Source organism: Meles meles, chromosome 8, assembly GCF_922984935.1.
Source record: "Meles meles chromosome 8, mMelMel3.1 paternal haplotype, whole genome shotgun sequence".
In the NCBI taxonomy this organism is placed as follows: Eukaryota; Metazoa; Chordata; class Mammalia; order Carnivora; family Mustelidae; genus Meles; species Meles meles.
The window spans coordinates 15,220,963-15,233,401 of NC_060073.1; the positions used below are offsets into that span (position 1 = coordinate 15,220,963).

The 12,439-nt window shown below is 37.9% G+C and overlaps 1 protein-coding gene across 1 annotated transcript; it reads right to left on the reverse strand.

The window, feature by feature from the left end:
* Nucleotides 1-3,386: 3,386 nt before the first annotated feature.
* On the reverse strand, nucleotides 3,387-4,316 carry LOC123948612 (olfactory receptor 4P4-like). Its single transcript, XM_046015813.1, has one exon. It carries the CDS (start codon nucleotides 4,314-4,316, stop codon nucleotides 3,387-3,389), a length of 930 nt encoding a protein of 309 aa, XP_045871769.1.
* Between the last annotated feature and the right edge of the window lie 8,123 nt (nucleotides 4,317-12,439).

A 12,439-nucleotide genomic window follows, 5' to 3' on the forward strand; every position in this document is an offset into this window, starting at 1 on the left:
ATTTATTTGACAGAAATCACAAGTAGGCAGAAAGGCAGGCAGAGAGGGGGGAGCAGGCTCCCAACTGAGCAGAGAGCCAGATATGGGGCTCGATCCCAGGACCCTGAGATCATGACCTGAGTCAAAGGCAGAGGCTTTACCCCACTGAGCCACACAGGCGCCCTGCTATATCATGTTTTTATTTATTTACTTTTTTAAGGATCGTGTTTATTTATTTGAGAAACAGAGATAGTGAGAGAAAGCAAAAGCAAGAGATGGTGGGATAGAGAGAGAAGCTGGCTCCCCACTGATCAGGAGACTGTTCAGGGCTCCATCCCAGGACCTGAGATTATGACCTGAGCTGAAGTTAGATGCTTAACCATCTTAGCAACCCAGGAACGCCTACAATGTACATTTAAAATTATTTCTTACTTTTATATAATAGACATACTCATATTCTGTTTGTATCTGAGAACTACACTCAAGGCTACTATTATATGACATATTCTGCTATAGCTGTTTTCTACATAACTTCCTCATTTCTCAGTAATTTTTGCTGCCTGATATATGCTTTGAACAGAAATTAAATATTTCTCTCTCATTCTTCATTGTCTACCCAAATCTGTTTATTCTGATTACAGCAGAGATAGAAGCCCCTGGAAGATGTTATTTTCTACACTGGGTACTTCTGCACATGTGTGTGGATGTGTGGCAATACAACATTGTACATACAGCATTCCTTCTGCACATAAAACACTGCCCTTATTTAAAGCCTACCAAATTTTTTTTTTCCTTTTTAGGAACTAAATAAAGAATTTTCCTTGTTTTGCTATTAGGACAAACGACTTCATATAGTCCAGTGAATATCCTATGTATTAAAATTTCCCAATTGTGATCACCAAAGTATTCATCTTGCTAACATAGCTTAATGATCTGTTCTGGGAAGTTTTTCTGAGCTGTGCTGTAGGGACTATCTTCTTAAGAGTTCTCTTCTTTCTAAGAACTGTATGTGACAGACAGGTTGGTTTGCGTTAATAAACATCTTACATACCATGGATCCTAGACGTGCCAGGAGTTTCACAAATTTCTAAACCATTTATTGCACTCACCCTAGCGTTTTTCTATTGATAATACTTTTTAATTTTACATATTTTGTGTCAGTAATGTATTAAGAAAGAATACTAACACAGGTATATAACCACTATCTTAAAATTAAGTCTTGGGGCGCCTGGGTGGCTCAGTGGGTTAAGCCGCTGCCTTCAGCTCGGGTCATGGTCTCAGGGTCCTGGGATCGAGTCCCGCATCCGGCTCTCTGCTCGGCGGCGAGCCTGCTTCCCTCTCACTCTCTCTGCCTGCCTCTCTGTCTACTTGTGGTCTCTCTCTGTCAAATAAATAAATAAATAAATAAAATCTTAAAAAAAAATTAAGTCTTAATTACGATATAAAACGCACTAAAGCATGATACGCTCTAGTTCCATCCACGTCGTCGCAAATGGCAAGATTTCATTTCTTTTGATGGCTGCATAGTATTCCATTGTGTATATATACCACTCCTTCTTTATCCATTCATCTGTTGATGGACATCTAGGTTCTTTCCATAGTCTGGCTATTGTAGACATTGCTGCTATAAACATTCGGGTACACGTGCCCCTTCGGATCACTATGGTTGTATCTTTAGGGTAAATACCCAGTAGTGCAATTGCTGGGTCATAGGGTAGTTCTATTTTCAACATTTTGAGGAACCTCCATGCTGTTTTCCAGAGTGGTTGCACCAGCTTGCATTCCCACCAACAGTGGAGGAGGGTTCCCCTTTCTCCACATCCTCTCCAGCATCTGTCATTTCCTGACTTGTTCATTTTAGCCATTCTGACTGGTGTGAGGTGATATCTCATTGTGGTTTTGATTTGTATTTCCCTGATGCCGAGTGACGTGGAGCACTTTTTCATGTGTCTGTTGGCCATCTGGATATGATCTCCCTGATGTGAGGACATGGAGAAGCAACATGGGGGGGTAGGGGGATAGGAGAAGAATAAATGAAACAAGATGGGATTGGGAGGGAGACAAACCATAAATGACTCTTAATCTCACAAAACAAACTGGGGGTTGCTGGGGGGAGGTGGGATTGGGAGAGGGGGAGCGGGCTATGGACATTGGGGAGGGGAGGCGAACCATAAGAGACTATGGACTCTGAAAAACAACCTGAGGGTTTTGAAGGGTCAGGGGTGGGAGGTTGGGGGAACAGGTGGTGGGTAATGGGGAGGGCACGTTTTGCATGGAGCACTGGGTGTTGTGCAAAAAGAATGAATACTGTTACGCTGAAAAAATAAATAAAATGGAAAAAAAAAAAAAACACACTAAAGCAACAATAGAAGATCTATATTAACCAAAAGAAATGTTCAAGTGCTGCTCATAATGGCCAAAACAGGAAATGACCCAAGTGTCTAGCAACAAAAGGATGGATAAATTAGCTGTTACACACTCATACGATGTAATACTATGAAAACACTCAGAAAATACACAAAATATGAGGAATGAATCTCAAAAACATAATGAAGAGACACTAAGAGTATGATCTACATCATTATTGTTCCACAAAGTACAAAGGCATATCAAACTAATTGATTTAGAGATGAAGAGAGTGAGGGAAGGCTAGTGACTACAAAGAGAAACAGGGAAGACTTTAGGTAATTTCTAACTCTTAATCTGGTTGCTAATTACAGGATTTTATTGCTCCTTTTGTGGTAATGCATGAACTGCATATAAATGTTACATGCAACTTTCTGTGTTCATGGTTGAGTAAACAGTTGAAAATTGAAAGTATTATTCTCTTTAGCTCTTTAGCATTTTAAAGTATGAAAAAATGCATGCTCTATTTTATCTTTTTTTTCTTTTCCCAATACAATGGCCAATAGGTGATATAATCTTTTGTACATAAGATATCATCTGATTATTTTCTATCATATAAGCACAATTCTTTTTAAAAATTTATTTATTTTAGAGACAGAAAGAGAGAGAGAGAACAAGAACATAGTGGGGAGGGGCAATGAGAGAGGAAGAGAGAAACTCAGGCAGTCCCGCTGAGTGCAGAGCGCCACGGGGCTCGAGCTCAGGACCCTGAGGTCATGACTTGAGCTGAAATCAAGAGTCAGATGCTCAACCTAGTGAGCTGCCCAGGCGCCCCTATAAGCCTAATTCTTCATACCTATCTTAGGTGGAGAGACATGTGAATAAGAATTATACTCAGCTTATTGATGAGGTGTCAGACTGAAGCATAAAACAACAGAGGTGATGCTTCCTGCTTGCCCCCTTACCCCTCCAAGCAGTGGGGCCAGATGATTAGAATAGATCTGAATCAGTCTTAGGTTTCAAGGAACCACAGCATGAAAATCAGAAATGCTTTTGCAAACCTACTCTCCTTCCAAAAGTATATGACGGCACCACACTTTCCTCAACGCGTTCTTCATCTCCGTGTTTCTCAGTGTGTAGATCAGAGGGTTGAACATGGGGGCAATGATGGTGTAGAAAAGAGCAAACACTTTGTCTTCTGGGAAAGTTGTGGCAGGGCGAATGTAAATGAATAGCGCAGGTGCAAAGAACAGAACCACAACTGTGACGTGGGAAGTGCAGGTGGAAAGAGCTTTGGAGCGGCTCTCTGCAGGGTAAGCCCTAAGGGTGTATAATATCAGAAAATAGGACACCATCAAAATCACAAAAGTCATCAGAGCAATCAGTCCTGAATTTACAACGACCAAGAGACCAATTCTGTATGTGTCCGTGCAGGCCAGCTTCAGTAAAGGATACACGTCGCAGAAGTAGTGATCTATCTCATTGGGGCCACAGAAGGGTAGGAAGATGGTGAGGAGGAACTGACTGGCAGAGTGGATTAATGCCCCAGTACAGCAGGCTGTGATGATAGTGTTACACCTCTCTCTGCTCATGATGACGGTGTAGTGTAGGGGCTTACAGATGGCCACATAGCGGTCATAGGCCATCCCTGTGAGGATGAAGATCTCCACACCTCCAAATAAATGTGTGGTAAAGAGTTGTGTCATGCAGTTACTGTAGGAAATGGTCTTCCTTTCTGCCAGTAAGTCAGTCATTAGTTTGGGTGTCACAGTGGACGTGTAGCAAAGGTCGGAGAGTGATAGGTAATTAAGGAAAAAGTACATGGGTTGCTCAATTAGCGGAGTGCACATGATAGAAATCATGATGAGCAAGTTTCCCCCACAAATAGCAATGTAGCAAAATAAAAATAATACAAAACAAAGTGTTTCAATGTTCTTGTTTTTGGAAAGTCCCATGAGAATGAATACAGTGACATTATTGCTTTGATCCATGGTCCACTGTAGATAGAATACAATAATCACCTGAAACACAGAATCATGAAGCCATATTTAGAAGGGTTTCTTGAGTAGAGTGATGATCATATCCTATTCAAGGAATTCACTGGTTGACTATGCCTCATCCAAGTGTCTCAGAGAATAAAAACCAACTATTCAATTAAAATGATCCCGAAGAAGACTTTTGGAGAACAAAATATAACAGATTTCCATTAAATCTACCAGCAAATTGTGACTACTGTCTGCCTTAGTGGACACAAAGGCCTTTGATCAATCCCCAGTTGAGTCTTAAATGTTACTCAAAACACAACACTGATTGCCTAACAATGTGATTCATCCAATACTTTTATAATTTTGGATCAATTCTAACCAGATATCTTCATTACATCTGTATTTTCATGATTCAGGGTTATGATTCAGCCCCGACCTTATACCTGACTTCTCAATCAATTCCGATTTAAATTTCTTCTTCAACTCTATTCCTAAGTTAACATGGGCACCCATACAATGAATAATCATATTGTAATAGAGATGGAATTTTAAAACAAAAATATTCATTTCCATAGTGGAATTTTAAGAACTTGAATTCGTTAAGGACAAATTATTGAGAACTAACTTCAGACAATTCTCCAAATCAGATTATAGTGATATTAGCCAGTAAGTTAAAGAGGCTTTTTTTTTTTTTTTTTTTTTTTTTTTTTTTTTTGACAGACAGAAATCACAAGTAGGCAGAGAGGCAGGCAGAGAGAAAGGGGGAAGAAAGCTCCCTGCTGAGCAGAGAGCCCAATGAGGGGCTCAATCCCAGGACCCTGGGATCATGACCTGAGCCGACGGCAGAGGCTTTAACCCACTGAGCCACCCAGGCACCCCTAAAGAGGCTATTCAATTTGAATAAAATAAAATGCTGAATATACTACTGGCTTGAATTATTCATTAAACATACCTGAAATATGTTCTTTATCCTCACTCAAGCATAAAGGCTTTTTGCATAATTTTAAGTCCCTAAGAAAAGAAAGTCTTGGAATGTTCTTAGGCAAAGCCATTTCATCAGTCTGTATGTATTTATTGGGAGTTTGCTAAAAATATGACTTGAATCTCTAGTTACCTTAGTGCAGAAGGCTATAGCTATGCTTAATGTCCTGCCTGGCAGTCCTGGGTTCAACCTCCTGACAGTCATAAGATTATTACCACTAACTACTACGTATTTTAGTGTCTGTAAAATATCATGTGTGTATTTTAGTATCTGTAAAATATCATGTGTAGGGGCACCTGAGTGGCTCAGTAGGTTAAGCATCTGCTTTCAGCCCAGGTCATGATCTCAGGGTCCTTGGATCTAGCTTCATATGGAGCTCCTTGCTCAGTGGGGAGCCTGCTTCTCCCTCTCCTTCTGCTCCTCCCCCCTGCTCGTGCTCTCTCTCTCTCTCAAATAAATAAATAATTAAAAAAAATAAATAAAAAATAAAAATTATTTTAAAAAATCATGTGTATTATCTGATGATTCATTATAGTTTTGAGGAATCCCTGATAACATGTCTTAATTCAGCCACTGACTTCAGATATGACCTTTGCACATCAGTTAATTTCTTTTAAGAAGTTTTTCTTCCTTTGAAACCCAGAAAAATATATCCTGTCTATAGAATTCAAACTGAGACTTAACTTTGATCATAGGTGAGAAAGACCTTTAAAAACAAAACAAAACAGTGCATACATGACAGTATTATTATATTAAAATTAATGTGCACATGGAAAAATGTGCACATGAAATTACTTTAGGCTTATAGAGGTTAAGGAACTTATGCATAGTAACATAGCAAACTAGAATTTATAACCTAAAGCTTCTGACTCCAGGACCTATGTTTCTAAACACTTTACTATACAGCCTCTCAAAAGGGAAATATTGAAGTGACAATATAAATTTAACATGAACTCTGGCTGTCCCAATTCTGAAATTTGCACACATTTCTGAATCTTCCAGACAAAACCAGAATCTCTCCTGAATGGGCTGTTGCCCCCATTTTAGTCACTCAAGTTTAAAGGGAAAATGTGTAAAAGGAAACACAGAACTATAAGATTGACTCAAGTCTCCATGAAAAACAAAAACAAATACAAACAAATTGGTTCAGGGTTCTGAAATAAATAAGCTACCTCTAGAAAGAAAACAAACATATAGCTCATATGCTCCTCTAGGAACCTATGTATTTCTTATTCTCACAAGCATGGGTAGTGATACAGCCACTTCAACTATTAGTCAAGTGAGAAAAACAGGTAGGAGAAAACCATCTGAGTGCATGCCCTAATACTGCCAGACCTTGCGTTTTGGACCTGGTATACTCTTGGCATATAAATGTCCTATCATTTAGGAATGAGGGCACTAGCTTCAGTGATCCCATCATGATGTCTTCTGCAGAATTAAAATTACTTTATTCCTGGGCAATGTTTTACTGACCATCTTTCTAAAGTTGTAATAATTTGTTCTTTTTTTTATGTGTAGGCCTCTAATAAAACAGGCAAAATTAGTACATGACTTTGATCTTATTTTTCTAGTGTATAGGATCCTTCCCTCAGTGGACAACCAAGATCTCTGAATTAAGTCCTCTCTGAAACCAAGAAGTCTTATGCTATAGAATTCACAGTAAAATCTACTTTAAAATGAGCTACTAATTACTATGTTTTCCCAACATAGTAGTTAAGAATATTTTTTCAAAAGCTATCATTACAGATTTGTGCAAATAATGGTAAAAAAATTACTCACATTTTTTCCTCTGCATTTATTTTGAATGTGTTCTTCTTTTATTGTTTTTTTATGATCTATCTTCATTGAAATCACAGGCATTCTTTAAATATTTGAATATTTTTTCTTTAGGTTTCTGACTTGAAATTTGTCTCAATGAGTGCTACTGGTGAGTTCCACATTCTAATTTCCTCCAACGTATACATAAAAATAATACCATGTTCATGCATTTTTTGTAACTACTATCACCTGTCATACCTTCAGTTCAAATAAATGATAGGTGCTCACCTGCAGAAAAAAAAGTTTGAAGTCAAGAAGAGCACTTCATTTTCCAAAATGACTCAAAAAATAATTTATATACTCTGTATTTGTACCACCACATCATTCTTGAGAGTTTCAAGGCTGAAATGCTAAGCAAAATTTTAGGTAATGTTTATATCCTAAAAGTACACTCGTTTCCTCCCAAGGTGTTGCTTTTTTAGTTTGAGTTATTTGTTTTCTGTCCCCAAGTAATCAATTCGCCAGTTAGTATCCTCTTAGATCCAAATTACCTGGGCAGCCTACAGCTGGATGACTAATGCCCTACACAAAAGGTCACGGCAGCGTGTTGTTAGAATCCCACTCATTAAAAGGTCCTTGGTGACTGAGACCTGCTGTTTATGCCATTTGAGTTTCCTTCTCCCTTTGCTATAATCTGGGGATCGAACCTTAGTTTGATGATATCCATACATTCCCACGTTGAGATTTTTTTTTTATTATTCTCTGGGGAAAAAAGATGTGTGTGTGTGTGTGTGTGTGTGTGTGTGTGTGTATTCTTTAATGTATTTCATTTAAGATATATTTTCTACTTCCCATTTAAGGTAAAAATTTAAAGGTGTATTTCTATTAAGTTAAATTTCCATCTAAGGTAAATTAATTTCCAATAAGGTAAATCCGGAAATTTACAGACATAATGGACTTCCTTTCACGTCTTTTTAGGTTTGCAAAATGCTCAGTAAACTACTTTGTCAACAGTGGAGTTGAACATTCTGTAATTTTGCTCTGGTCTTACATCATTTTCAATAATCTCTCCTCTTCTCACACTTCTTTTCAAAACTCATACTTGATTCTGCTTTGCCTTGAGCTCCCGTAACGATAGCAGTTATTTAGTGAGCACGTGCTCTTCGTCAGACCTGAACCGCTGATGGGGTTTAGCTTATTTCTCTCTACAACAAGTCTGTGCAATAGATAATATCACCAGCCTCATTTCACAGATGAAGAAACTGGGGCACTGAAAAGTGAGAGTGCAAACGCCTGAGTCCCATGGAATAGAGGTGACTTGTGGGGAGAAGGATCATGAGCCTCTGGAAGGATAAAGATGCTATTTTATTTATTTATTTATTTATTTGTCCTGAGTAGAAGTTAATGGGTTTATGACCATTCATTATTCTGTACATGAATACTTGTTTGGGTGCCTTATTCAATGGTTAAAAAAGCATAAAATAGCTCAAGCTCATAGCCTTTGAGAATTAGCACAAGCTGTTTGATTTGCTTCTCAAATAGAAATGACGAAAGGATTGTGGGAGATCGCCTTTTGATCAATCAGTTTCTTATCATCCAACTAAACCATTGTTTTTCTCCCCCAAACCTCTGCTCTTGCTGTTAGATGTTTCCCTTAATCTTGATTTAGTAGGTGTTTTTACGTCTCTTTCAGATCAGACTTTTCTCCAAGGAACCCCCTCTATTCCTCTTCTTTTTCCTTGACTAACTTTGACTTCACTGTCCTACCCCTTCCAGCTCTACTCGTTTACTCACAAGCTCGTAAACTTCATGGATTCTCTTCCCCTTAGAAAAGGTTAAATGTATATCTTCTAGTATCAAAGTATATCTTCCTGAGTTCCTTATAGTGCTTTCATATATATGATGCATTTTGAGCTATTTTGTGTAAACTGTGTTATGGGTCTAAGTTCATTTTCTGCATATGGATAACCAGTTGTTCTAGCACTGTTTGCTAAAAACGCTCTTTTCTTAACCAAAGTACCTTTTCTTTTTTGTTCCATTGATCTTTGTGTGTATGCTTTTTTACCAATACCCCACTGTCCAGTAATAGCATATAATCTTGATTATTCTAACTTTATACTAAGTGTACTTTGTGTAATATGAGTCCTACAACATTGTGAGGTTTTTAAAAAAATATTCTGGCTATTGTAGTTGTTTGCTTTTTCATATGAGTTTGAGAATCATCTTGCTGCTAGCCTAAAACAAACAAACAAGCAAACAACAGCAACCAAAAAACCTTGCTGGGATTGGGGAAATTGATATTTTCACAGTATTGAATCTTCTAATTAACAAGCTATGTATACTCTAATTTGCTCAGCTCTTCTTTGATTTATTTCATTATTGTTTTATCACTTTCTGAATGTAGATCTTGCACATATTTCATTAAATTTATATGGAAATAGGTTTTTTAAATTTTATATTTCATTTTATGATTGCTGGCAACTGATTATGTATGTGGACAGTGTATCCTTTGAACTTGCTAAACTCACTTATTAGTCTCAAGAGGTATTCATAGATTCTCTGGAATTTTAGCATAGGCAGCTGTGTTGCATAGAAATAAGGACAGTTTTATTTGTTCTTCTACTATGTATGACTTTTGGAGGGTCTTTTACATTAGCTAGGACTTTCAGAAAAATGTTGAATAATTAGTGGTGAAAAAAAGACCTCTTTGCTTTGTTCTAGAATAAGTTAGTATCTTACCATTAAGTATTGTATTAGTTATTGGTTATTCATAGATATTTTTATTAAGCTAATGAAATTCATTTTGTCCCTAGATTGCTGAGGATTTTGTCATAAAAAGATGTTGAATTCTGTTGAAATTTTTTTTTACATCTGTTGATATGATCATACAGTTCTCTTTTCTTTGTTCTATTAATATGGTGAATTACACTGATTGTTTTTCAGCTTTTGAACAAGGCTTGCAGATGAACCCCACGTGGTTGTGATGTATTAGTTTTTATTGTTGTCTCTGATTCATTTCGTAAAAATTTTTATGTCTGTGTACATGGAAAATAATGGTCTTTCATTTTTCTGTTCTTGCAGTATTTTTTATAAATAGAGTCTTATTGTTATCAAAATATATTATTTGCTATGTTTGTATTTTTTAATGAAAAAATTTAATGCTGAGTGCTGTTTTTATATTAGCCTGTTACCTCATGACAGTGAGGCACAGTGAAAAGTGCAGAGATGAGCGAGACAGCCAAGTAGATCTGGGTTCAAAGCCCTGCTCTGCAAGAAACTGGAGGTCTTCTTGAGGAAGCCACTTTACTTCTTCAGACCTCAGCTTTCAACTCTGTAAGATGGAGATAATTACATTTACCTTTTAAAGTTGCCATGAGGATGCAACAAGAAAATAAGACTCTCAGGCATCACACAGCATGAACCTCTAGAGCGAGCTGCCAATCACTATTAGGCTACCCATAACAGGCACTAACCAATATTATTGTCTTTCTTTACAAAAGAGAGGACACTTCATTAAGCATTCTATCACAGCAAACTTTGTTCTTTCTTTTATTATTCAATGGTGAGAGGTAGCATAGAATCATAGTTAAGAGTTCTGGCAAACCAGTGATGAGATTTGAGTTCGAAACTTCGCTGTATCGCATGCCGGTGAGTAGATCTGGACTGAATTTCTAACCTCCCAAATTCAGTCTCCTTACCTTTAAAATAGAGATAAGAAATTCATGAAAACTGTGTAACAAAACACTTCATACATATAAGTAATTATTTTTATCACTTATCAAATTTTTTTAACTGAATTCGTTTACGTGTTTATCAGCTGAATCTCCATCAGTTTACACAAAAGCAATGTCATGGCAGAAACACCAGCAGACATCTGCCTTCTTCCTCCTGAACCTGACCTTTCCAGCCAAACAAGTGAAGTCTGCCTATGGTGTGAATAATTGTAACTGTAACAAGAATAAGCATTCATTGTTGGTTATGTGTGTTCTCTAAGTCATATCGAGAATCTAAAAAGGACATCTGGCTTCAACACAGTGCACAGCCCTGTCTGAACCAACGGCTCTCCATCGTGGACAAGGTCTGCAGCTAGCCCTCTCAGTGAAGCTGTAAAATTCTGGTCCATCCCCAGTGAGAATCCCAACGTAAAAGAAATGCTGAAGTGAGCACAATTTAGAAACGCTCCTTTATATCAAATCAGTATTGGGTCTGGATTAGCATCCAACTTAAGCACATTTTGATGAGCCATGTAAATTGGTTTATAAGAAAGATGGATCAAACAGAAAAAAAATTGATAGAATCAATACGCTTGCAAGGAAGGGGCTTTACTTGGTTACTCCCTTGAAAGACAAGCTTACCTTGTGGGTAACTCAGTATTATTCATGCATTCAGGCATGAAAATGGGAGTGAGAATGATGGGAACACAAAAGAGGCTTGATGAGTTTGCACAAATGAGAGGCCACAATGTGGCGGCAGTAATTTCCAGGGAGAAAAGGAGTCATCAGGAACTGGCATTCTCATGCATCCAGGAGGTAAACCAGATACATATTTAATTTCATCAGCCCTGAGTCATCACCCCTGCCCTGACACTGTGCAGGACATTTCCAGATTCTGAAATGGAATGTGCAAATGTGATGTAAATGGATAGTTCGGAAAAAAATAAAAAATCAATTTCTCCTCAAAGGTCAAGAAGAATGAAGTCTTTTGCCTTCTTTGTTCTTTGCTGGTTTTTCTTCTTCTTCCTGCTTACCCACTCTCTCATTATCTGTACCTGAGTTCCAGCTCTAGAGAGAGGCCAAGTCCAGAAATGGATTCTAGAAGTCAGACACGGAGCATACCTGTTACCTACTTTTCTCCCAGCTGCTTTATTCCCTCCCAACCCATCCCGTCAGGCACATGCTCTAACCATCCGACTGCCTGGACTGTGGGACTTCTCTGCTCCAACACAGGGAACGGCCTCCTACTGCTTCCTAACACCAGTCATAGTAACAGTATTACCTACATACTTAGTACCAGAGACTGCGCAAATGTTTTCCTTCATGATTCCTAATGCTTGCAAAGACCCTGGGAGGAAATGATTATTCTGTCACTATTGTTATTAACCCCAATGTTATGTAAACTTCTATTTGGTCATGTTGGATTTTCAGCTTTTTTTTTTTTTTTCCTCCAGCATTGTTCCTTAAACTCCAACCAAACTGAGTTCTCATTGTTTTCCCATTCAAGCCTTGTATTTCTTCCTTTTTGATTCTCATTTGTGGCTTCCCTCCAGTAGGCATGCTCTCCTATTTAACATCTATCCCTTTTGAAAACTGATCTCAAACACACCTCCTGCATGAGGACTTCTCATACCTTTCGGCCAAAAATAACATTTTCTCTTAATTATCGGAGATAT

What these genes read in the sequence shown, in the direction of transcription:
- LOC123948612 (XM_046015813.1), bottom strand. Translation starts at nt 4,316, where the DNA reads ATGGATCAAAGCAATAATGTCACTGTATTCATTCTCATGGGACTTTCC.